Source organism: Salmo salar, chromosome 29 (assembly GCF_965601325.2).
Source record: "Salmo salar chromosome 29, fSalSal1, whole genome shotgun sequence".
In the NCBI taxonomy this organism is placed as follows: domain Eukaryota; kingdom Metazoa; phylum Chordata; class Actinopteri; order Salmoniformes; family Salmonidae; genus Salmo; species Salmo salar.
The window spans coordinates 17,310,340-17,337,074 of record NC_138319.1 but is presented as its reverse complement, the minus strand read 5'-3'; the positions used below and the strand labels follow the sequence as shown (position 1 = coordinate 17,337,074).

General features: G+C 41.5%; 2 protein-coding genes across 3 annotated transcripts; one reads left to right on the top strand and one right to left on the bottom strand.

Moving 5' to 3' along the window:
- Positions 1 to 819: 819 nt before the first annotated feature.
- On the bottom strand, positions 820 to 6,208 carry thnsl1 (threonine synthase like 1). 2 transcript variants are annotated; one of them, XM_014180999.3, is made up of 3 exons: positions 5,952 to 6,208; positions 2,632 to 4,071; positions 820 to 2,342 (listed from the first exon to the last, which is right to left on the bottom strand). In XM_014180999.3, exons 2-3 carry the CDS (start codon positions 4,045 to 4,047, stop codon positions 1,530 to 1,532), a joined length of 2,229 nt encoding a protein of 742 aa, XP_014036474.3. In that variant the 5' UTR covers positions 4,048 to 4,071; positions 5,952 to 6,208; the 3' UTR covers positions 820 to 1,529. The 2 variants fall into 2 exon arrangements, with proteins under 2 accessions (XP_014036474.3, XP_014036475.3); XM_014181000.3 differs by having other exon boundaries at positions 5,546 to 6,180.
- On the top strand, positions 6,194 to 22,264 carry prtfdc1a (phosphoribosyl transferase domain containing 1a). The gene is made up of 9 exons (XM_014180997.3): positions 6,194 to 9,892; positions 10,183 to 10,289; positions 10,851 to 11,034; positions 13,419 to 13,484; positions 16,679 to 16,696; positions 19,567 to 19,649; positions 20,148 to 20,194; positions 20,518 to 20,594; positions 21,794 to 22,264. The coding sequence occupies exons 1-9, from the start codon at positions 9,842 to 9,844 to the stop codon at positions 21,839 to 21,841; spliced, it is 681 nt and encodes a 226-aa protein (XP_014036472.1). The 5' UTR covers positions 6,194 to 9,841; the 3' UTR covers positions 21,842 to 22,264.
- The last annotated feature ends 4,471 nt before the right edge of the window (positions 22,265 to 26,735 follow it).

Here is a 26,735-nt window from a genome sequence, read left to right as displayed (position 1 = left end):
TCTGATAATGAGGTCATACTGATAGCATAGTTGACTTTGAAACCTTGAACATCATACTAACTTATCTTCTACTAATCTTTTAGGTGTTTGGGTGAAAATACTGATGCCCTTCCTCATTCCATTTCTGTCTATATGGAACCTGAACAGTAAAAGCAAAGTCACTTCCTTATGTGTCCCTATTGTTCATCCTCTTCATGTGTCATGATGAAATACTATGCTATCACAACCAGTTTTGGCATGGGCCTGAAATTATCTACAGTAGAGACAAAAGAGAGTAAAAATGACAGAAAAATAGGCTTAACATTTAAATAGAAATGTAAATAGCTTTGAAACCTGACTCTTATTTCTTGGCTTGACAGCTAATGTACTAGTATGAAAGAGCTGAGGGATAGTGCAAACAGTAAAAGGATTTTGTGCAGCAATAAAGGCCAGCTGTGTTAGTAGAAGCCTAGTTAATGAGTGTGTGGGCATTGATAGGAGGTTCTCACTGCCTCTCCAACTTTCCCCAGCAATTACTGGACCATGAACCTCGTCGAGATTAATTAGCCAGGTTTTAATGTCACGAGGAGAGATCCGCCATTTTGCTTTATCAGCACCTCAGCTATTCTCATCGCTTCTCTGGCGGAAGTGGAGGATGAGGATGGTTCTGGAACTTCTGGCTCTGGCTACAACTGCACTCATTCTCAGAGAGCAGTTGGGTTTGTTTATTAGAGAAATATATTTTCCCAGCAAAAGTTGTATTTCTTATTTATGGAGCACTATAACTGTTGTTCAGTGAATGAAGCTATATTCAAAAACCTTCATATCAAAAGAGAATAATGACTTTACACAAACAAACATTTAATACCAATGGCCAGATGAACATCAACCTGAGTATGTCCTTCGTGTTGTTTAGGATTGTAATATGACAGTTCTGACAGTTACATAACATAGTACATCCAAAAGAAGGGATATGAGCATACATTTGTAAAAAATAAACAACAGCAAACCAAATTGTATTTGTCGTATACACATGTTTAACAGATGCTATTGCGGGTGGTAGCGAATTGCTTGTAACAAACAGCACATCTGGGTTAAACCATACTACATGACATAAACATAAACAAGCATATTTAGTTCTATATATAGTTCTTCCTTTGGCACAAGGTAATGACTCCACAATTTAGTCTCATGTATTGGGCCGTTGGGGCTAGTTAGGAGCTTCTGAACCAGGACTACCGATCATGAAACCTGAGGGGACCTCTTGGCTGCATAGGAGCCATGTGGTAAATATCACCATCTAGTGGGTACAGAAGACTTATGTTGTTATGACATCTCCAGTCGCTGTAGAAACATCATCTAAACTCAAATTCTGTCAAATAAAGAGATCAATTGCACAATTCATTAGAGAAAAAACCCCCACATGAATTCATATGATTTATCAATTCATGGGCTGACTTTCATTTTCAACTGCCCTCAACACACTGAATGAAAATAAAATGAACCACCCTACCCCAGAGTCTTTACCTGTTTGTTTATCTGAAAGAGACCTAAAGAACTTTCAAGAAAGAGTCTTGAATCATGGATTCCACCTCCTCCACTAACACACTGAAATCTGCTTGACACACTGCATGTTCTCCTCCACTGTTATCCTTCAGGCACTGAAGCATGTTTTGGTGCATCCGAGGTGTGGACGCTACAGAGGCCAGCTCCCTCAGCTGGTCCAGAGGATCTGAGGGGTTGTAATTAGTGTTCGGGCACCGCAGCGCTTTGAGGACGGTGGGGGCAAACTTCCCGTGGTGCGCCGTGGAACAGATCACCACTGGACACCATGGGTCCTGTAGCCGGTCAGCAACCGCCTTAGCAACAGCGGTGTGTGTGTCCATCGCGTAACCAGTTTTGGTGTGAACATTTAGGATGGCAGCCAGACATTCCTCTTCAGAGCACCAGCCAGCCACCACATCCTCCTGGATCTTTTGGAGCAATGACTCAGAGACTTTGAAGTACTGGTCTTTCTCTAAGCTCGTGAACAGATCTCTAACAAGACGGCCATCACCACCTGAGGCGTGGTAGAGAAATCTCTCCAGGTTGGAGGATTTGAGGATGTCTATGGCTGGGGAAAGCGAGGCAATGAGAGGCTGGTTTCGGAGATCACACACCCCTGTCGTAATAAAGTCAGAAACGATTCGGTTTTGGTTGGAAGCGCAGATGATTTTTCTTATCGGGATTCCGATTTGCTTAGCGTACAGGGCCGCCATGGCATTGCCAAAGTTACCGGTAGGGATGCATACATCGATGGGCTCTCCGAACTTGATAACCCCATCTTTGAAAAGATCTAGATATGCTGAGGCGTGATAGACCACCTGGAGAGAAACAGGAGGTAATGAAGTAACGCTACTTGAGCTGTACAACAACATACCAAGACATTAAGTAGCCTAGACTGAATGAAATGAATAAATAAAACAATTAATTGTTTAGGATAGCTATATGTATTTAATGTTCATTTAGAATGTATTCACTCCTACCCCTGTATATAATTAAGATGGGTTTGTTAATCCCCTATAATACAAATAAAAAATAACATACATCCAGCACATTTTCTGAGCCTTAAAAACACAAGTAGTACTGTGTCATCTTACAGCAGGGCCTCACCTGTGGTAGCAGCCTTCCCCAATTGATGGAGTTAGCAGTGCTGAGGACAGTGCCATACTCCACAGCCAAATGCCCTGTCAGACCTGAATCCCCAAACATGCTCTTAATGGCCCTCTGGCAGAAGTCAAAGTCGGATAGGACACCGACAGCCCTGGCGTTGCCCTCTTTGTAGGCTGTCAACTGTCGCTTCTGGATCTCACTCACTCCTTCCTCTGGGAAGAACACCAGCACGCCGACCCTCTGCCGGTCCAGGTCATGAAGGTTGCCGAACCCACTCAGCACTGCACTGCCGGTGTCACCGGATGTTGCCACAAGGATGAGGTAGTTGCACATTTGTGGGAGGCAATAGGCGAAGAGCTGAGGCATCAACTGCAAGGCCAGGTCTTTAAACGAAGCAGTGGGGCCGTGGAAGAGCTCCTGCACAAACTGGTTATGAACTAAGTGTTTCACCGGTGCAATGGCCTCGCTGGCAAAGTTAACCCCGTAAGCTCTGAACACCATTCTTCTGAGATCGGTACTAGGGATGTCCATGGGGTGTATGCACTTTTCAAGCATGGCTAAGGCTCGTTCAGGATAGGACATTTCTGCTAATCTTAGCCATTCTCGTACGTCGAGCTTCGGAAAGCCTTTTTGGGGCACGTATAGTCCACCATCGGGAGCTAACCCCTCTAAAACAACGTCACTGAAGTATTTTGAATCACTAGATGATCCGTTCTCCCTCCTGGTTGACACAAAGGTCTCCGATTTCGAGTTCTGGTATCTCTCCACAGCCTGAAGCACCTTCTCTGCAATCTCCTCAACAGTATCTCCAGTCCCACAGAGCACTCTAGTGTCAAGCCATTTCTCATAAAACTGCTTCCTGTAGTGTAGAATCTGCCTGATGGGTACCCCAGCCTCCTGGCCCACAATCCTGTTCACTTTCATCTTGGACAGCCTCTGTATGATGTCATCGGTGGCTACATCCAGATACACTACCAGTCCAGTGCGTTTGAGGTGCTGCATAGCCCCAGAGTGGAGTGGGTTGGATCCTGTTAAGGAGATGACACTACCAGAGGTGGATAATTTGCACAGAGCCCGACCCTCTTCTTCCAGGAAACGTTCCCCTCCGACCTCGGCCAGCTTGTCAGCCACCGGCATCTTCCATGTCACCTCCAGGATATGGTCGTCCACGTCAATGACAGGCACTCCCAGTCTATGAGCAACAACACGCCCCACAGAGGTTTTTCCTGCTCCAGGCAGACCCATTAGCAGGATGTTTCGGTCCTCTATCTGGGGTACAGTAGATAGCCACGATCTGGATATTGAGAAAGGGCTTGTCCGCCATCTCACAGCTTTCAGAGCAAGCTGCCGTGTGTTGTTCAACACTCCCATCACTAAAAACATTTTCACCCTTTGACAGTAGGCTACTGGAAGCATTTTGATGTGGTTGTTATGTCATATCTGTAAAACAGATTAGATAAGACTGATTGTACAGGGTTAATGACATCAAATAATAACAGGCAATACGTTCAGTGATGCAAGTTCCTTGTCAGGAGCTGTTGAAATGTAACATTTATGTAGCTACTGTACATCTTGATAACAATCTATCCTGGTTATAGCTATAGTATTTGAACAGTTACTAAGTTTAGCTGTCGCTAAATTACTTGACCAGTGTGAATAATAATTTACACATGTTCTATTGCCCTTTTCATAACAATCTCAAAGTGCTTCAAAAGCCAAAAAACAAACAAGCAATACATCATCATGAGTAGCCTAGCAACTGTATAGTTAGGTCAACCAACACATCATCACGAGTAGCCTAGCTACTGTATAGTTAAGTCAACCAATACAGGCCAAGTCTTTGAGTGCCAAAGGTGGAGAGGGACAGTTCATGGCTTGATCAGAGAAAGGTAGTCAGGGAGATGGTTGATGAAGAATATGATTTTAAATACCCTAGCTATCAAACTCTAGGCGGCATTCTGCCTTCTCCCTACAGTTCTCAGCTCTAGTCCGTCACAGTGGACACATCAGAATACCCATAAAAACACAGAAATGGTTCCAATGGTTTTTCCGCCATTCATTTTACAAAGAAATTACAATTATTTGTGTTTGGTGAAGGCTTAACTTGTGACGTTTTGATAGCCGTGTAATTCTTTCTCGGGCAAGGTGCGTTTTATCAATATATTAGCCTCAATTTACTAAAAAAAAAAGTGCAATGCTAATTATTGATAAAAAGTTACCTTGTCCTAGAGCGATTTGCTCGGTTATCAAAACGTAAAGCCAGGGTAAGCATACACGAAACACAGACCTTATATGTAGTAGTTCTAAAATCCCAGATGGAAAAATCTATGGCGGATAAACAATTGGAACCATCTCTGGGTTTAATGACTCATACTGTGGTAGTCAATTAGCTTTGTCCATAAGAACAATCCCAATGCTGGGTTAAAGCTGCAATATGTAACTTTTTGGGGGGACCCAATGAAACTAACATAGAAATACATCTGTCAATCTCATTGAAAGCAAGTGTGCGAAGCAGTAGATCTGTTCTGTGTGTGCTATTTCTATGCTTCCTGTTAAGTTTTGTTTTCCCATATTTTACTTTTGGTGTTGTACACCAGCTTCAAAAAACTGAAAATACAATATTTTTGGTTATGGAACAGATATTTCACAACAGTTTAGATGGTACAATGATACTCCACATTATACTAGCTTGTTTTGTCACAAACTGGAAATATTAGGAATAATATATATACAAACTGGAAATATTAATATTAAAATTTTAGCAACAACGAAATGGTTGAGCGATTTCTGCATAGTGCATATTTAACGTTTAGAAACGTCAATAATCATCGCTTGTGACAAGGCTTTTGAAACATATAGCCCTTATCTTTCGTCAGCGAGAAAGAATCCTTCAAATAAAAAAAGATACACTTACTGTAGCAATTTTACACAGATCCATACTGCTATGGATGCTTGCCTCCATCCAACGAAACTACATTTATTCTACACTTCTGAGCATGCGATTTAGCTCATTAGCACGTGGTCGCTCCTGTTTTCCGTAAACAAGCGCTGTAACATTGCCGTATGGGAACACAATCCACACTATCAAGGGGTTTATTTAGCCTTTTTTATTATTATTTCTCGCTGATATAAAAGATAAGGTCCTTATGCTTCCAATACCGTACCGCAAGCGATGCGTGTTAATTAATCTTCAGATCGAGCGTCAGGTATTTTAACAAAACACCCCACTAAAGAAGCCGCCTTCGTCAAATGACTTGTGTAATGTAATGTAACTGAGTCATGATCAAGGGCTAAATAGACCCGATAGGGCTCATACTTACATTTCTGTCTTCTAAAATACTATTGTGTTTAACACATATCTTTGGAAATAATTTCGTTTACCTATCTACAGTTTTCATGTGACGCATGAATCAGTCGATAATGACTTTTAATATATTTTATACACTAGGCCTACCCGGATGATCTTTTTTTTTTACAGTATCTTAGCTAGTAACGTTGAATTATTGGAGTAAAGAAAGAGCTGATGAAAGTAAACCAATGTTAGCCACGTTCAACTTAAGCTTCTCGTCAGCAACATTAAAAAGGTACTTCCGGGTCACGGAATTTCGGAAATTTTCGAAATAAATGTCTCCCACGTAATAGTAGAAAATTGTCAATTACCTGTATTATTAATTATACAGTATATTACAAATGATTGTCTAAACATTAACAATGAATCATATTCGTTCATATTTAAGTGACATTTGCATTAAATGTATGTTTTAAAACATGTTCCAATGTCAAAGAAATGAGGCTGGCCTTTTGCTCCACCCATTCCATTGGCGGCCACAATGTGAATCACTTTATATTGAATACATATTGTTTTTTGAGCGAAAAATATTGTGGGTGCCAGAGTAAGATTATTGTAGGGAATACTCAGTGGGGTCTGTAGAATGTATTATGGTGTCATTTAATTGCGCTCTGAATAATACGGAGTGTTGCTGGCCTTTTACCATTATTCATTGGCCACAACTCGAATCACTGTATATGGCATAGTTTTCGCATTGTCACACATTGTACGGGAAAAGTAAAGGGACAAACTGTATTTCGTAAGTACCGTGTTACATGTAAACGGGGAGAAGGCAAAACGGATGAAACGCAGATTGCATTCAAATCTTAGATGGAGGATTTTACCTCTCACTTTATAAGGAAAGGTAGAAACAAGATGAATATTCTTCCCACACTGTGAACTACTAATAGCTAACAAAGTAACTGTATAACGTTAGCTAGCTATGTATACTTATTTGCATTGCACACAGCCCATGGGCATATCTACTGTATCTAACGTTAGCTATCTTAATATTTTTCTTAAACCTATGTGGGGGATTGGGAATGTGTGTGAGATTGGGAATGTGTGTGAGGATACTTTGTTGCCACAACCTGCACAGTGAAAAAGACTGCACCACTGTGCACTGGGCTTCTGACAGATTTTTGCACTCATGTCCTGAAATGATCTAGCTACTGTACTATATCTTCTCTTTTATTATTCCATTGTCAGGTTATATCAATGTTTAGGGAACAAGTTAAGCATGCGAAAAGTATGAATAAGGTTTCAAACAAAACTGGGGCCAACAAAAGTAGATGTGCCCTCTCCAGAGAAATATCTGCTCGAGCACTCCAAGGAACCCAAACTTACTGAAAGTAAGCAATAGGGCGAGATTACATCTCAGTATCACTTGAGGTCATTTCCTTAATCTAATTCTGTGTTTATATTTTTACACCACTAGAGAAACTTTTTCATATTTGTATGATACTTTCAAGAAAACACAAATAGCAGCCAAAGCAGAATTATCGGTATTCACTCCAAAAGGGACTTTGTAAAGACATATGCTTTTAAAATGTTTATTAAAACTTTATTTAACTAGACAAGTCAGTTAAGAACAAATTCATATTTTACAATGACGGCCTACCCTGACCAAAACCTCCCCTAACCTGGATGATGCTGGGCTAATTGTGCTCTGCCCTATGGGACTGCCAATCACAGTCAGTTGTGATACAGCTCAGGATTGAACCAGGGTCTGTAGTGACACCTGTAGCACTGAGATGCAGTGCCTTAGACCGCTGCGCCACTCGGGAGCCTTTTGAGAACATCATGGCAGTGCTAAGGAAGCCACAGCCTATCTACACCGACACTAAAACTGGAGACAAACAGCTCCTGGAAAATTGAGGACTGGTCAAAGTACATCACTACATATGAAAAGACTACTTTCGCTTTGTCTGTCAAGCAGGTAGTGAATTTTTTGTGCTAGTCAAAGAAAATACGCTTATTGCACCAAGACTGGACACTCAATCAATTTGAATTGAACTGAAGAGGCACCTAGCATAACTATTTGCCCATCCCCTCCCTAGGACTTTGGAAAGAACCCTGAGTACCTGCAGCAGCATGCTGATGAGGTGAGGAGGGCTCAGGACAAGTATGAGAGCTATGTCAATAATCATGTATCAGGAATTAAGGTAAGACCCGGATGCAGACACGTTGAATTGACAATGGTTTAATATTCCAACAGGGGCAGGTCAAGGCAGGCAGGGGTCAGTAAACCAGAGGTGGGGCAACGGTACCGGACGGCAGGCTCAGGGTAGGCAGAGGTCAACAATTCAGAGGTGGGGCAAGGTACAGGTCGGCAGGAAGGCTCAGGGACAGGCAGTGGTCATGCAGGCGGATCTGAGTTAGGATGTGCAAGGGTCAAAACCAGGAGGACGAGAAAAAGAGAGACTGGGAAAAGCAGGAGGTGAGAACAAAAACACTGGTTGACTTGACAAACAAGACGAACTGGCAACGGACAAACAGAGAACACAGGTATAAATACACAGGGGATAATGGGGTAGATGGGCGACACCTGGAGGGGGGGAGACAATCACAAGGACAGGTGAAACAGATCAGGGTGTGACAGCATGAGACAGGGCGCCATTATACAGCTCTCTGAGGATGAGCGAAAAAAAACATCACACAGGTAAACCACATAGGTCCTTAGAACCAAGCCAATAGAATCTGTCCTAGAATAGATCATAAAGATGTATTACATTAATATATGTGTTTTAGCTGATCAGTCATTTAGATAAGGTTCAATATTTGATCAATGTGTCAAATGATGAATAGGCTTAAAAATTCTGTTAAGCACCAGCATACATTCAAAGGGGTTTGAGAGCGACATTTCCCAGAAAGACATTCCCATTACGCTGACATACATGGGCTTATTGATAATTAATTGTTCTTGATCAAGAATGGAAAGCTCATCTTCCTTGCCTGTGTTATTGATGGGTCATTCTCTGTCCGGGGCTTGAAGAAGAACTGGGGGGAGCTGCACCATCAGTACCAGGGACTCTGTTGTCATGGACACCACCCCCAAGAAGTACTGCAAGGAGAGTCTGGAGCTGGAGATGAAGCAGCTGGAGAGGGACATTGACCTCATCGAGCGATACAAGGCCATCTACATCGCCAACAACAACTAACACACATGGGACCTCTTAAGTCTCAATGGCAAATGCCAGAATTGTAAACAGATATTCAGTGAGGAAAAAAAACATGCCCTGAGTGCTAGATATGAAATTGTCTGGCAAATTGTCATATCCCTCTCACTGTCCCTGTCTATGATTTCACATTGTTTTGGAAAAACTAAATTAACTCTGCACTATATTTAAATATATTTTTGAAAATCTGCTTACAACAGTTTCTAAATATTACTACATACTACGTTATGATGTAATCCTTGTAGGTCATTGTACAAGAGCCTTGAATGAGCCTATACTTATCTGGTCCTTTGCCAGTTTATTGAACCAAATTATTAACTTTTCCTTTTTAGCAAGCAGCCTACAGGAAAACTACTACATGAAATCCCATGCAGCTGATTATCCACCCCCGTGGATCTAATTGTGCCATTCGGTGGTTTATTCAGAAGGACTGGAAAACAACAACGACCTCTTTTTAGTCACACTAATGACTTTAGCATGACCACAGCATGCTTGACTTGTTGGCTAGTTTTGAGTTTCAGCCTAAAATTGCACAAATAATCTCTCTTTATAAAGTGGAAAAGTTGTTATAATACAGGGTGGGTTTACTTCGAGGAACACTTCACCGTTATCTTGCATGTGATTGTAGTAATTTTTTCGCTCCCCTTCATTCCTTGTCTGCTGACTGAATTTTTACTTCAACTCTCTTATCGCGGAAAACATCATGGCAGAATGCGTTCCATCCAGAGCGACGGGACTGGAAGGAGGAATTGTGGTAAAAAGCTTCAGACTTTGTTTTGTAGTGGTCTATTGTAATATACCAATATTTATCCTATCGTGATTTGTTTTCTTGAGTAACTTGATCTGAGTCCAGTCCATGATCTGAGGACAGTACTTGATCGACTGAAATCAGCTCCAGCTGATTTCAGTCGATCAAGTACTGTCCTCAGATCATGGACTTTTTAAATTGATAGGCTACTTACAGATATAGCCTATGGGAATATTTCATGAATAAATGTATCATAACTTTGCAAGTGTTTCATATCTTTGTTTATCATATCTTAGATTAAAGATGATTGGCCCGGATACAGTTTAGAGCTCTTCACTTATCCAGAGCATTACCGCGAAGATATAGAGAGTGTCTACATTCCACATGGGGTTATCATGGACAGGTAATATTTATTTTATAATCTGGAGGGAATTCATACAAACCTTTTCACCAACTTGCTGAGATGATCAGAAGCCAATCTACTATTCCACTTATGTTTTTGTAGTTACAATATGGAACATACGTTACTACATTACTGTGCTTAAAGGATGATCTTAAATAGGAATAGCACCCCCGTTTTTATCTTTATCACTTGACTTGACCCACTTTATTGGTCTTCTCCTGGTGCACTCATTGGCCTGGGTTCACAGTTCAGATTTTCTACCTCATGTGGAAAGGAATGCTGGTGCATGCCACATTTTTACCAACCAGGGAGGTTTGGAGGACTTCAAGAAGTCATTGAGTTGAGAACTGTGTAGTGAAAGTACCCAATAAACGATAACTGTGTGTGTGTGTGTGTGTGTTGTGCGCGCGCGCATCATACACACTGCATGCCTTGGCAATTAGTGATAAAGCATCAACTCTGTGGTATCATGTGACCCCGAAATGTAATTACACACACACACACTGCTCTGTCTGTGTAATTGTGGTTTCCTGGGAAGGTCTAACATGATTTGTACTGTAGGACGGAGCGCCTGGCCCGACACATCATGGATGACATTGGGGATCATGACATGGTGGTGCTGTGTGTACTGAAGGGAGGGTACAAGTTCTGTTCCGACCTGGTGGAGTTCATTAAGGTACAATGCCGCAACTCCAACAAGCACCTGGAGACCAGAGTGGAGTTTATTAGGCTTAAGAGCTACCTGGTATGTAACCCGACCCTCACACAACAACAACAACAACAGTAGTCAATCATCGAGTGTAAATAATGTACAGTGAACAACAGCGCATCAAGTTCTTTAAGAGTCTTTTGAAAGGCTCTATCATCACATCATTTATCAATCGCTTGTGATGAAGTTAAAGATAAACGTAGTGAATATGAGGTTCTCTAGTTTAATGTAGTTGAGGAGCACCTTGGTTGGTCCCACAATATCCTATTTATTTGTCCTTTGAAATCTTCAGCATGTATTGTTTATGCAGCTGGGCTTCCCTTCAGCAGAACAACTGGGAGGCCTGTTCAGATGCTGTATCCTCAATGTATAACATTCAAACCTCGAAATTGTCATGTTCTTTTAGCGCTGACTTCCGACCAGAACAGTTACGAAAATACTTATTCAACATAAGAGAGGAAAATAGAAATCGAAGCAACCTGTTGTTTCTGTTATTAATAATTGGTTCATGTTTGGAGATGGAAGAGTATATAGCTTGTCTGTGTATGTAGTCTGTCTGTGTATGTATGTCACTTCCTTTTATTTACGGATTTCATTGGATTAGGCAAAAATATGTAGGCCTCCCTCTGACTTTGTTGAGCTACACAATCAATTTGAGATACACTACATGACCAAAAGTATGTGGACACATGCTTGGAGTTGGTCCCCATTTTGCTGCTATAATAACCTACCCTATTCTGGGTAGGCTTTCCACTAGATGTTGGAACATTGCAGCAGGGACTTGCTTCCATTCAGCCACAAGAGCATTAGTGAGGTCGGGCACTGATGTTGGGCAATTAGGTCTGGCTCGCAGTCGGTGTTCCAATTCATCCCAACGGTGTTCGATGGGGTTGAGGTCAGTGCTCTGTGTAGGCCAGTTAAGTTTTTCCACACCGATCTCGACCAACAATTTCTGTATGGACCTCGCTTTGTGCATGGGGGCATTGTCATGCTGAAACAGGAAAGGGCCTTCCCCAAACTGTTGCCACGAAGTTGGAAGCACAGAATCGTCTAGAATGTCATTGTATTCTGTAGCGTTAAGATTTCCCTTCACTGTAACTAAGGGGCCTAGCCCGAAAAATGAAAACAGCCCCAGACCATTACTTTACACTTGGCACTATGCATTGGAGCAGGTAGCGTTCTCCTGGCATCCGCCAAACCCATATTCATCCATCAAACTGCCAGATGGTGAAGCATGATTCCTCACTGCAGAGAACACGTTTCCACTGCTCCAGAATCCAATGTTGGCGAGCTTTACACCACTCCAGCCGACGCTTGGCATTGCGCATGGTGATCTTAGGCTTGTGTGCGGATGCTCGGCCATTGAAACCCATTTCATGAAGCTCCCAACGAACAGTTCTTGTGCTGACGTTGCTTCCAGAGGCAGTTTGGAACTCGGTAGTGAGTGTTGCAATCAAGGACAGACGATTTTTATGCGCTACACGCTTCAGCACTCGTCGGTCTCATTCCGTGAGTTTATGTGGCCTACCACTTTGCGGCTGAGCCGTTGTTGCTCCTAGACGTTTCCACTTCACAATAACAGCACTTACAGTTGACCGGGACAGCTCGAGCTGGGCAGAAATTTGACGAACTGACTTGTTGGAAAGGTGGCATCCTATGACGGTGCCTTCAGTATGGGCCATTCTACTGTCAATGTTTGTCTATGGAGATTGCATGGCTGTGTGCTCGATTTTACATACCTGTCAGCAACGGGTGTGGCTGAAATAGCCGAATCTACAAATTTGAAGGGGTGTCCACATACCTTTTGTGTATATATAGTGTACTTTAGGATGGTTCGATATGAGCGTTAGGAAATTAGTTTAAGGAAATTAAACGTGAAATGAGAAATTATTGTAAATTATTACTTTTTCAGTCCCCTCATTGTTCGCTATACTCCTATGAAAGGCCATGCATTTATGTCACATCGATTTAAGGCAGCCCCCGCACATTTCTGATTGAGGGGTTGGGTTAAATGCACAAGACCAATTTCAGTTGAATGCATTCAGTTGTACAACTGACTTGACATCCCCTTTCCCTTTCACTTGGGATTTTGTATTTTGGCTAACTCAGCATCTGAAATATCTGACTCCAGCATGATTGTAGAATTGAGCTGACCTGAATGAGTGTCTGTATTAGCTCCATTGTTACTGCCCTTCATTCTGGCCTTTTTCCATTCCATCTAAAGCCTTACTGTCTAAATGATAGTGATTACGTAGACACTAGACAGTCACCGTCATGGAAAATTCACTGATCTGTGCAGCGTAGTCATCCTGGATGTCATGTTTGAGGACATCTCTGTGAGTTTATCTGTGTCTTGCCTCTGTCCAGGACAGAATGGTGACTATTCACACACTCAAGAAAGTTTTTTTCTTCTTCTCTAGAATGACCAATCAACAGAGGACCTGCACATAATAGGAAGTCAAGATCTATCTGTTCTACGAGGTAAGGTATGTACATGCCTAAATACATTTTAATAATTTTATATGGACATTTGTTCAAACCAGGTTTATTTCTGTAAATAATCTTTCCATTTTTATCCCTCTCTGGGAAATTAGATTCTATGCATTCAGATACACTTTGTTCTAAAGAATTTGAGCGTTAAGAAAGTTTTTGATATAAGGTCAAAACTAGCCACAAGGGGGAGCTCTCTGCTCTGCAGTTGAGCGTCGACGGGGCTCTTGGAAATGCATCAGTGTGCTCATTTGGGTGGTGAAGGAAGAATGAGAAAGACACATACACACTTTAAAGACATTCAGATCAGGTATACGATCTATAAGAAGATATAAGAAGATTGAGCTGAAGGATGAACTACCCTGGTATATTTCACATAGGTGTGGCCCTCTATGTCTAAGGAGTGGTCCCAACGAATCACCACAAGGCATAGTAGATCCATTTAATGAAAATACATCTTTTGACTCTATGGCGTGAGGCCAGGGCTAGGTCCTTCCATAAGAGACAGACAGTTTAAGACATTCCTGTGTAAAACTGTGTCTACTGAACTACATTTCTGGACTGGAGCAAAGAGAGTGAACCCAGTGACTGGGTGTCATCCTGCGTTCATTCGGAGCGTCATACATTTTTGGGTCTTCCCCGACAACCGTCCTCTTTGTGTACCCTTCATAAGAGTCACTTTGTCAGTGTGGTGCAGCCAACACCAGGTTGAGAATGAATCACTAATCTAGTCCTGCGGACAGTACAGGAATGGTTGCACCAGGAATATCCTCTTCCTGAGGAAATACTTGACGATGAAAAATAGGGTTTTGGTGGACCATCATCCACCCCACACTGTAGCCTACCCCATATAAAAGTCAATGAAAGATTTAATGGAGTTTAAGTCAAGGGTGCTCAAGAGGATGGCATGTGAGTGGTGTTGGAATTGACGCCCCCATCTAGATAGAGACAGTAACTATGTGCTGTAAGACTACATTCTATCTCAGTAGCAAGGTATATTTTAGGAGTCAGAAGAGGACAGCAGGCGATGTCATGAGAATTATATTTTTTTTACATACAACTGAATAGGCAAAAACCTTACCTAAGATTTGTTTTTGCTTAGGGTTAGGAGGTCAACAAGAATACCTGTCTGTCTAACCCAGCAAATTTACGCAAGTCAGGAACATTAATCTTCACTATGGGTAACTAGATGGCCGACATCAATCTTCACTAAATGGCTGCCATCTCAGTGTCATGTCGTCACCCCATGGCACAGCTGAGTGGTGCCAGTCATTGGGGCATGTGCCAGTCATAAGGGGTGCCAGTTATTAGGCACGTGGACTCTGGCCAACCGTCAACTAGCATTATTGGCAATGGCATACTATTTACAGCACTTGCTTTTCCTAATCCCAAATGTCATCATGGAAAGTCGAGGAGTGTTAAAGTTAAAATGCATAACACTGCTGCAAATATGTAAGTTGGGAGGTTGGCTGGATAGGTTCAAGAACAGATCTGTCAAATGACTTGATTTTGCAGGAATCTCTGCATGGGGTTGAGTTTCTATAGCCTACCTCCCTTCCCAGTCCATCATCAACAGAAGGGAGGCATGTACAGGATTTTATTTGGGATTTCAGCAATAGGACCGATAGCAGTATGAGGGCAAAAGCCTTTGGGAGTAGTGGAGGGGGTTAGAATGATGTAGCACATTGTCTGGTAGAATAATGCACCTGTTACCTCCAAGTGTTTGTGTTTCGTATCTTTAACATTCTTGAGGGGAAATGTAATCCATATCGAATAAGGTCATATAAAAATCACTAATGTGGTTGTTTGAGGCTGTTTTGTGCACATCTTTTCCATGTGGCAAAGCAGGTTAGTTCTGCTCAAGGTTTCCATGTTCTCTCTCTCTCTACTTCACTAAACAAAAATATGAATGCAACATGTAAAGTGTTGGTCCCATGTTTCATGAGCTAAAATAAAAGATCCCAGAAATGTTCCATACTCACAAAAAGCTTATTTCTCTCAAATGTTGTGCACGAAGTTGTTTACATCCCTGTTAGTGAGCATTTCTCCTTTGCCAAGATAATCCATCCATCTGACAAGTGTTGCATATCAAGAAGCTGATTAAACAGCATGAGCATTACACAGGTGCACCTTGGGCTAGGGAAAAGAAAAAGCCACTCTAAAATGTGCCGTTTTGTCACACAACACAATGCCACAGATGTCTCAAGTTTTGAGGGCGCGTGCAATTGGCATGCTGACTGCAGGAATGTCCAGCGGAGCTGTTGCCAGATAGTTTAATGTTCATTTCTTTACCATAAGCCGCTTCCAATGTAGTTTTAGAGAATTTGGCACTACAACCAACCAGTCTCACAACCGCAGACCATGTGTGTGGCGTCATGTGGGCGAGCGGTTTGCTGATGTCAACGTTGTGAACAGAGTGTCCCATGGTGGCGGTGGGGTTATGGTATGGGCAGCCATAAGCTACGGACAACAAACACAGTTGCATTTTATCGATAGAAAAAATACTGTGACGAGATCCTGAGGCCCATTATGAGGCCCATTTTTTTCAAGGTATCTGTGCCCAACAGATGCATATCTCTATTCCCAGTTGTAAAATCCAAAGATTAGGGCCTAATTAATTAATTTCAGTTGACTGATTTCCTCATCTGAACTTTAATTCAGTAAAATCGTTGAAATTGTTGCTGTTGCGTTTATATTTTTGTTCAGCATAGTTACGTATCCTTACTCCCTGTTCATAGTGTTACATAACACGGTTCAGGTGTAGTGTGTAGGCCCACAACATTGGCCTCCTGCCTGCATTCTCTCAGAGCACTCGCCTCAAACCATAGATACACTCCACCAGCCAGACAAAGAGCCTCATACACAGCCACGGGGGGAAAAGCTGTCATTTGAACCCCTGCACCAGAGAAAGTGTCCGACTGTAATTATCTTTACTGTCTAAGACATTTGGAAGTGCCTTTGGCACAATGTTAGGAACAACCGTACATTATGAGGGAGTATAATGACATGTCTGTGTGTCTCTAAGGGACTAAAATTAGATCCAAGATTGTCACTATAGCTACAGTCTAAGAAGTGAGAAGTCAAACTCCCAAGTATTTGCCCCTATGTTTGAATGGAAGTTGTTGTGATGTTGCAGTTCAGAGATATTAAAAATGGGTTTCTCTCTTCTTTTTTTTTACATGGCACAAAGAATGTCTTGATTGTAGAGGTAAGTGACTGCATCATCTCATGGTACAGTATTGCAAATGCCTTGAATTTGCCTTGATGCCTTGAATAAAGTTGATAAAAATTGTCATAGACTCCAGCCACCCAAGTCATAGACTGTTCACTCTGCTACTGCAAGGCAAGCAGTACCGATGCACCAAGTCTGGAACCAACAGGACCTTGAACAGCTTCCACCCACAAGCTATAAGACTGCTAAATAGTTAGTTAAACAGCTAACCAAATAGCTACCCAGACTATCTGCATCGGCCCTTCATGCACTAACTTTTTTGAATCATCACATCAGCTGCTGCTACTGTTTATTATATGTCACTTTATTCCTAGTTATATGTACATCCAGTGTCTACCTCAATTACCTCGTACCCCTGCACTTCGACTCGGTATTGGTACCACTTGTACATAGCCAAGTTATCGTTACTCATTGTGTATCTATTATTACGTGTTTGTCTTTTTAAAATGATTTCTCTCTGCATTGTTGGGAAGGGCCCTTAAGTAAGCATTTCACTGTTAGTCCACTCCTGTTGTTTACAAAGTGCAGTTCCGGGAAAAAGTATTTGCCAACTTACTGATTGTTCTCTATTTTTACATGATTTTGATACTGAATGTTATCAGATCTTCAACCAAAACCTAATATTAGATAAAGGGAACATGAGTTTACAAAACATTGATACTTATTTTATTTAATTAACAAAGTTATGCAACATCCAATTCCACTGTGTGAAAAAGTAATTGCTCCCTTACACTCAATAACTGGTTGTGCCACCTTTAGCTGCAATGACTGCATCCAAATACTTCCTGTAGTTGTTGATCAGCATCTCACATCGCTGTTGAGGAATTTTGGCCGACTCTTGCATACAGAACTGCTTTAACTCAGTGACATTTGTGGGTTTTCAAGCATGAACTGCTTGTTTCAAGTCCTTCCACAACATCTTAATTGGGATTAGGTCTGGACTTTGCCTAGGCCATTGCAAAATGTCAAATTGGTTGCTTTTTAACCATTTTCATGTAGAGTTGATTGTGTGTTTTGGATCATTGTCTGACCCAGCTGCACTTCAGCTCATTCTCCTGTGGAATCCTCTGATACAGAGCAGAATTCATGATTCCTTCTATTAAGGCAAGCCGTCTAGGTCCTGAGGCAGCAAACCATCAAACTACCACCACTATGTTGACCGTTGGTATGAGGTTCTTACTGTCGAACGCAGTGTTAGGTTTTAGCCAGATATAACAGGACCCGTCTCATCCAAAAAGTTGACTCAAGTTTTCCAAAGAAGCACCTGGAAGATCATCAAGACTCTTGGAAGAATGTTCTATGGACAGATGAGTCAAAAGTTTAACTTTTTAGATGACATGGGTCCCATTATGCCTTGCGAAAACCAAAAACTGCATTCCACAGTAACAAACTTTTACCAACAGTCAAGCATGGTGGTGGTAGTGTGATGGTTTGGGGATGCTTTGCTGCCTCAGGACCTAGACGACTTGCCTTAGAAGGAACCATGAATTCTGCTCCGTATCAGAGAATTCTACAGGAGAATGTCAGGCCATTTGTCTGTGAGCTGAAGCTGAAGCGCAGCTGGGTCATGCAGCAACACAATGATCCAAAACACACAATCAACTCTACATGAAAATGGTTAAAAAGCAACAAATTTGAAGTTTTGGAATGGCCTAGTCAAAGTTCAGACCTAATCCCAATTGAGATGTTGTGACAAGACTTGAAACAAGCAGTTCATGCTTGAAAACCCACAAATGTTGCTGAGTTAAAGCAGTTCTGCATGCAAGAGTCAGCCAAAACTCCTCCACAGCGACATGAGAGACTGATCAACTACAGGAAGCATTCGGTTGGTGTCATTGCAGCTGAAGGTGGCACAACACGTTATTGAGTGTAAGGGGGCAATTACTTTTTCACACAGGTGCATTAGGTGTGGCATATCTTTATGAAATAAATTAAATAAGTAAATCATTGTTGTGTTATTTGTTCACTCAGGTTCACTTGATCTAATATTAGGTTTTGGTTGAAGATCTGCTAACATTCAGTATCAAAAATATGCAAAAGTTGAGAAAATGAGATAGGGGGAAAATACTTTTTCACAGCATTGTATGTGATGAATACAATTAGATTAGATTTGATCTATATTCAGGCTTATTGTACAGTAGGCCTATAAATATGCCATCTTCCCTCCTGCTTATAAATAAATCTGAAATTTAAATATGAAAATATTGCATTTCTTCACTTATTCTCATTCACTATTTTGATAATCAGGTCTTAAATTATGCAATAACAGCCAAATGGCAAGGGATTGATAAATTGCATAGATTACATCATAACATATAACATGCCTATCATTGCATACAGGCAATAATTGCTTTAAATTAATAGTTTTCCTCCTACCCTTCAACCTCCTGGTGCACATAGGCCAGACCTCTCTTTTTTGTATTTTTTTCCCCCCTTTGAGATGTTTCAGATGTGAAAGTTTCCAGACTGATGTCATCCATGCATAAACACTAGGCCTTCACCACATGATGGCTGTTTATCCCCACTCTAGAGGAATAACAGCATCTAAGATTCAATCAATATTCTAGATGGGCTGTGTGACACACATACACAATTGCATGAATTTTGTCACATTGCGTTCTGTACTTCTATATAATTAGTGTAGTTCTTAATCTCAGATCTCAAGGAACAATTTCAAAGCAAAGCAAAACATTGTCATTGATATCTGTAGAAAATCTATATGGATTAATTTATGGTATAGCATACTGCATGTTATTGGTTGATTTGCTATTGCGATCCATTCTCTTCTGAGAGCAGTCCACATTCATGGCCCTCCCTCTATCCCTCTTTTTTTCCCCTGCCTCTAGGCTATAGTCGACACAGGAAAGACAATGAAGGCCCTTCTGAAGCATGTGGAGGCCTTTGAACCCAAGATGGTAAAGGTCGCCGGGTGAGTCAGTCTGTCACAGCTCTCCATGTCCACGGGGGGCTGTCACAGGAACAAGATGTCACTCTTCCGTAGTTACAGCAGGGACTATAGATATGCGTGCCTCCAGTCACCATACTTCAACTTGAATTTGTCTTCTGTTTTATGTAAAGTTTGCAATTGTGTTTCATTGCTTGAATACAACTCTGTTAGTATTGCATTTTTTTTTTCATAAATCAATCCATATGTATTGCACAATATTGTTTTGATTTAGAATGGTATAGGTACTGTACTGTTTGCCCTTAGTTTCCCCCTTTGAAGCTTCCGTAATCAGTATTGTTCCTGTCTGAATGATAACAATAGCTACCCTATCGCCATCTTCACTATAATCTAGTCATGAACTGCTTATGTAGTATCACTGTACATTTTTTTCATCTGAGTTCAAATCTCTTCTGCATGATTCATTGCAAATTATTGTGGATATTAGCTTTGTTAATGGTTGTACTGTCACGTCTGTTTCAGTCTGCTGGTGAAAAGGGTCTCTAATGTGGTTGGAAGCCTTCCAGACTGTAAGTGCATCTCTGTTTAATGCCATCCGGGATGTCACTCATCCTTCATTCATCCGTCAGAACCAGATTTATACTGTACATGTCATGTTACTCATATATCAGTCTAAAGCCCAGGTGGTTTTGAATGAGGTAGCATTTTAAATGTTTAATGTTTAATTAATTTCAAGGTTCTTTGTTTGAGTTTGGTGTTTGATTGTGAGACTTTTCAAGAATAATCTCTGTTATACAGACCTGATATAACCCTGACTGAAGTTTGAATTTATGGTTTATTCAAGCCTTCTCTACATATATCTAATTTTCTGTGTCTGTATTTATCTCAACAGATGTGGGGTTTGAAATTCCCAACCGTTTTGTTGTGGGCTATGCTTTGGACTACAACGAGTATTTTCGTGACCTGAATGTAAGGCTCTACTTTTATTTCTGAACTACACATGACCTTTTAGTTTAAAGAGCTGTTTGAAAGGGATGAAAGAGCCGGGAGCTGAGAGTAAACATAGTCAAAGAGACACTTCTCTCCCTGAAATCTAAACTCACCCAGGTATCCTCTGTGTGTGTGTGTCTCTGTGTGTGTGTGTGTCTCTGTGTGTGTGTGTGTCTCTGTGTGTGTGTGTGTCTCTGTGTGTGTGTGTGTCTCTCTGTGTGTGTGTGTGTGTGTGTGTGTGTTTGTGCGTGCGTGCGTGCGTGCGTGTGTGTGTTTGTGTGCGGGTGCTTGTTGGGGCGCATGGGCCTTTGAGAGTGTGTGCGTTCGAGAGTGTGTGCGTTCGGGGGTGTGTGTGTGCACTGTATGTTTTGGAATACCTGTATGTTTTCCTGGCCTCTTGCGCTGTGCCTCATGCCAACACTCCTATGTTAAATTGAGTTACAGCATTCTTATTTTAAATGTACTGCCCTGACCTCTATTATGAATACCTGTATCAAGGAGATACTCAGATTTGTCTGAAACACAGCACCCCAGACACACAACCACCCCTTTGGCGTGTTTGTGTGTGTGTGTGTGTGTGTGTGTGTGTGTGTGTGTGTGTGTGTGTGTGTGGTGTGTGTGTGGTGGGGGGGGGGGGGATTCATTATAGAAATTGGAAGGAAGGTGAAGAAAGGAATGTTAGGGTTAGGATCTGCTTATGTGGCAGAGGGAGTCATCTTAATTCCCCACTTAACGACTATTAGTATTACCGGTTAGCACATGCTACATATCAGTACAGTCATATGATTGTTATCAAGGAAGTGTTCATTTATCAGTTTGAGATTGACTTTGGATGACCTTTGAACTTTTAATCTTTAAATGATGTAAAATTCAGTGCACTAGCATAATGGAGAGGTGAGATGATTCCTGTCATATGGGGAAAGTCTGACCTTGCATTCCCAAATTCACATCCCTCCACAATCTCTAATCAGCTCAAAACATTTATCTTCTGAGGGCTCGTCATCACCATGGTCTTTCAACACTCCAGCAGATAAAACACAACAGATGACTAATTTATGTTCTGTAAACATGGGGGATTAAAACATGTTTCAGTGACGGTCTATAAACAATCAAAGTGTTGCTCGCTTGATTTAACATCTGACTGAGGGGAACAACACTCTTTCTCTTCCTCCCTCCAGCATATCTGTGTCATAAGTGAGATTGGAAAGGTGAAGTACAAGATTTGAAGAGAAGTCAACACATACATGGGTTGTTCAGAGATGCAGTGTTTTCAACTTGTGGCAGCAAGTGCCTTCCCTTCTCATATCTTCTTTCATGCTCTGTTGAGGATTATTGTTGGTTTATTCATTTCGTAAGAAGAGACACACCTTGCATGTGCTTCATGCAAAAAAAATATGAGATCTGTGTTATTCATGTTACGTACAACCTTGATTGCCAAATTTTAAGACAGTCAAACTGAATGGTTTTTTTGTTTGTTTGTTTTTTTTACATATGCTGTTGTTTTTGTAAACATCATATTACATTGTTGACATAATATGCTTTTACATAATATGCATTTATAACTTTATATGTAAAATACTAATGTTGTCCCCAATGATCTAATATGTGCCAAGCACAAAAAAATAAACTATGCAATTTTGAATCACAAATTATTTGTGCCTGTGTCCGTGAAGAGAAAGTGTATGGGTTGTCAGTGGCCGAGTGCTTTCGATTGAAAGAGAAGAGGTTTAAAGAAGGAGTTGAATGTTGACCTAAAAAGGGAGCACCTGAAATGTATTTTATGTCTTTTCTACCCAGCTGTTGATCCAAAACAACACTGCCTGTTTAGTTTCAGTGTCATTTCAGCTAACTCCGTTTATTATCTGGCATAAGTTGACTTTCTCTCGCTTTGTCTTTCTGTCTTTTATCTTAGTAAATCATTATATGTTATGATCAAATTTGGAATCAAACATGAAACCATCCTGGAAAGCCACAAAACATGGTTTGCATTAGCTCGAAGTTAGCTCAACCAGTCTCAATGACTATAGTCAACAACGACTATCCAAACATGTATGTTGCTATACAGTATATACAATGAAACAGGAAAATAATGATCCATTGGGTAGATTTTAGTGCAAACCAGACCTCCTGGTTTTCTCTCTAATGTGTGGGTGGGTGTTTGTGTGTGTTGTGTAGAGGGGTCAAGTAATAGGAACAAAGTGTTTCTGCCCAGAGAGCAAAGAGAGTGAAAAGAACATCACAAAGGAACTGTATGTCCAGATAAGTACTCACCAAGCACTTCCATCTAACGAATAGCTATGCAGTGGACCTATTTATTTTCCACAATGATTTTACTTTAACTTCCAGCAAATGTAGCTGAACTCAAACAATTTGAACCAATAACTAGCATGGCTTTCAGGATCTTTTAAACAGTGTTGCAGTGCGGTGTTGTCAGATTTATATGGATAATGAATGTACTAAGAAACCCTAATAGCTTATGACAAAAACCTCTATGCACGTATTCTATCCAAACATCAACTCCAAACCATCAAAAAATAATCACAGACAAATTCAAATAAATCTAAAATTCCTTTCAGGGTTTCACTCATTTCACCCACTGACAGATCTGAAAGTGTCGTTAAACTCAAATCATCTGTCGTCGGCACTAATCATAACGAACACAACGGTCGGTTGGAGCTTGGAGACAGACAGCTGGATGATGGTGTGGTGTGGTGGAGACTAGAGAGCCAAATGGTTCTCTTTGCTACTCCAAGCCTGTGTTCCATGAGTCAGTGTGGGCGTCAGCTGGGCACTTGGATGAAAATGCCAGGACTCTCTCTCGCCATCTGTCACCAGTTAGTTCTCCTCCTGTTCTGAGCCATTTAGTTATTTATTAGTCCACTCCCTTAGTTGTATGTTTGGCTATTCGGTTCATACAATTATTATTTCCTTTAAACTTAGGTTGTTATTTTGTTTTACAATAATGTGGTTGTGACCTGTCTTACACTGTTGCATTGTGGGAAAATCTATCAGGCCTAACTTTGGAAGGTTGTTTACAGTAATAAGGCTGTTCCTCATGTCTGTAGGCTTTTCTGTTGGATGCTTTTAATCTCCCAACTAATGAATAGAGTACAAGATGTTCAAAGGAAATCTGTGCTCCACTCGTGGAGTACGTTTACTAGCCTCCCCATATTCTCCTGGGATGTGTATTTGTCTCTGTGTGACTAAAAGTCAATTGTGCATGTCACTGGACTACACTTCCCAACATGCTTCACTTCACACAGCGTGCACTTGGGGAGAGTTGTCATGTGGCCATGCACACTTGCCTCTTAATCACTTGAAAAACTAAACAGACATTACATAAACATATGCACGACCCACACATACAAATACACACATCTAAGAAAAACATTGGCTTAATCTAGAATGAATTCCAGGCACTCAGCTGCTCTGTCATTACCACAGCATGAGGGGCCAACTGAAAGAATGAGAGACCATACAGGCTGTTGGTGACCTCTCCGTTCACTGACCGTCACGTTACTTCTCTCAGGTATTTCAGGAGTCATTGACTTCACACTTTAACCCCGTCCCCTTCGATCTCTTTTGTAATCCTCCATTTGCAGACCACTGTAGTTTGTGGTAAGATCGTTGACATACAGTTCAACTACTGAGTTCTGTGAGCATTGTGAATGCTGTAGGCCTATACTTTCAAACACACTCTGCCCCAAAAAAGGTGTGACATCTGACAATGTGGTATCTGCTGGGAAAGTTTCTAGCACTTGACTTCCCCATAATAAGGTTATCCTGGGTAAAACATAATGGATCACCTGCAGTCAATGGCCCTCTCCCGGATGGGTGACCTGAATAATAATCCTGCAAACAGAGAAGTGAGATAGAAAGATGGAAGTGGAGAAGACTGATAAGAGTCCAGGTGGCAGGTTGTGTGGTGGTGAGATTGGCTTACACACTCAGAAGACCCACCTATACATCCACATCCCTCATTCAGCTTTTTTCCCACTATACATCTGTGAAACACAGGCTTTGAGTGGGTCCTGAAATACAAACTGAACTCCAGCCTGATAAACACTGCTCTTTCACTAAGAGCATCAGTTATCCCAATTATCTTAGGTTGGGATTAGTAGGAGGCCACCCTTCCACTGAACTACAGGGCATTTTGTCTCGCCTGTGTATGTGTCATACAGAAGGATCAATGGCTACCATTGTGCTGTGAATCTATGTCCCTTATCGAACATCAGCACTTGGGGACGTCGGTTAACTTACCCCCTGCGCTAAATGTCCCCCACGCCACCCTGGGAACCTGCAAGGCATTGTCTGTCACCTTGGAGCGGGATCCGGTGAGAGGGAGAGGGGACAAAGAGGCGGCCAGGGTTCTTATGCTGGGGCTTTGTAGTGCTCCGCTGAGGGAACAGAGGACAGGGCCGTGCAGTGAAAGTAGGCTACAGGTAGACTGGGACAGCACAAAGAAAGCAAAATGGGAATTGGGTCCTGTGAATGGCCACGCATGTATGCGCTTGACATATGAAGCCTCTGAGTCGGCGTTTAAACAGAGCGACATGGATTTCATTTCAGATTACCTAGACAACAGATTGAACGTGTTTACTCCCTAGCTTATTGTTTCTTTGTTCTACCTTTTGAGAGGTGTCAAAGTCAAGTTTAGCCTAGGGTAGCAGGTAGCCTAGCATTTAAGAGTGTCGAGTAAGTAACTGAAAGGTTGCTGGTTTGAATCCCTGAGCTGACTAGGTGAAAAATCTGTTGATTCAGCAAGGCACTTAACCCTAATTGCTCCGATAAGTCGCTCTGGAAAAGAGTGTCTGCTAAATGACTAGAATGTTAAATGACTAAACAATGTTACACTATGACAGACAGATAAACACTGTATATGTTCTTTGATAGACACACACACTGTGGTTGTACTTTGTCTACTGTATATCGTGCTCCAAGTAGAGGTAGCCAGGGGGCTTCATTGATTGGTTCTTGTTGGGATTCATTCAATTGTGCAACTCCCAAGTGGTCACAGACGTCATTTCAATGTCTAGTTTTTATTTACGTTTGATCTATTTGTCAACTAATGTTAATTGAAAGGGTAAAATCCATTGAATTCTTTGGATTTAGGGTATAAGTTAGGTTAAAAAAATCCTGAAATTCCTTGATGTTGATGACTTGAGGCAAATCCAATCAGTTTTCCACATTGATTCAACATCATCATATTGGATTGTTTTGTTGAAAGGACGTGGAAACAAGGTTGATTCAACCAGTTTGTGCCCAGTGGGTCAGTTCCAACTCTACTTGTTCAACATCGGCTCTTCCAATGCTTGTAGCAGTGTTGCTGTCACCTACCTAAAGCCTTTTACTTTTTCATTGATGAACGAACTCAATAAAACAGTATTTAGCCACCACACATAATGCAGTGTGTGGGATAAGGCAGAATTGTAAGCTTCATGGGCTAATACTGTTTTTATTGGCTGTCTAAACGCAAGAGATATTCATTTCAAGATTATATGTACAGTGAGGGAAAAAAGTATTTGGTCCCCTGCTGATTTTGTACGTTTGCCCACTGACAAAGAAATGATCAGTCTATAATTTTAATGGTAGGTTTATTTGAACAGTGAGAGACAGAATAACAACAAAAGAATCCAGAAAAACGCATGTCAAAAATGTTATAAATTGATTTGCATTTTAATGAGGGAAATAAGTATTTGACCCCCTCTGCAAAACATGACTTAGTACTCGGTGGCAAAACCCTTGTTGGCAATCACAGAGGTCAGATGTTTTTTGTAGTTGGCCACCAGGTTTGCACACATCTCAGGAGGGATTTTGTCCCACTCCTCTTTGTAGATCTTCTCCAAGTCATTAAGGTTTCGAGGCTGACGTTTGGCAACTCGAACCTTCAGCTCCCTCCACAGATTTTCTATGGGATTAAGGTCTGGAGACTGGCTAGGCCACTCCAGGACCTTAATGTGCTTCTTCTTGAGCCACTCCTTTGTTGCCTTGGCCGTGTTTTTTGGGTCATTGTCATGCTGGAATACCCATCCACGACCCATTTTCAAGGCCCTGGCTGAGGGAAGGAGGTTCTCACCCAAGATTTGACGGTACATGGCCCTGTCCATCGTCCCTTTGATG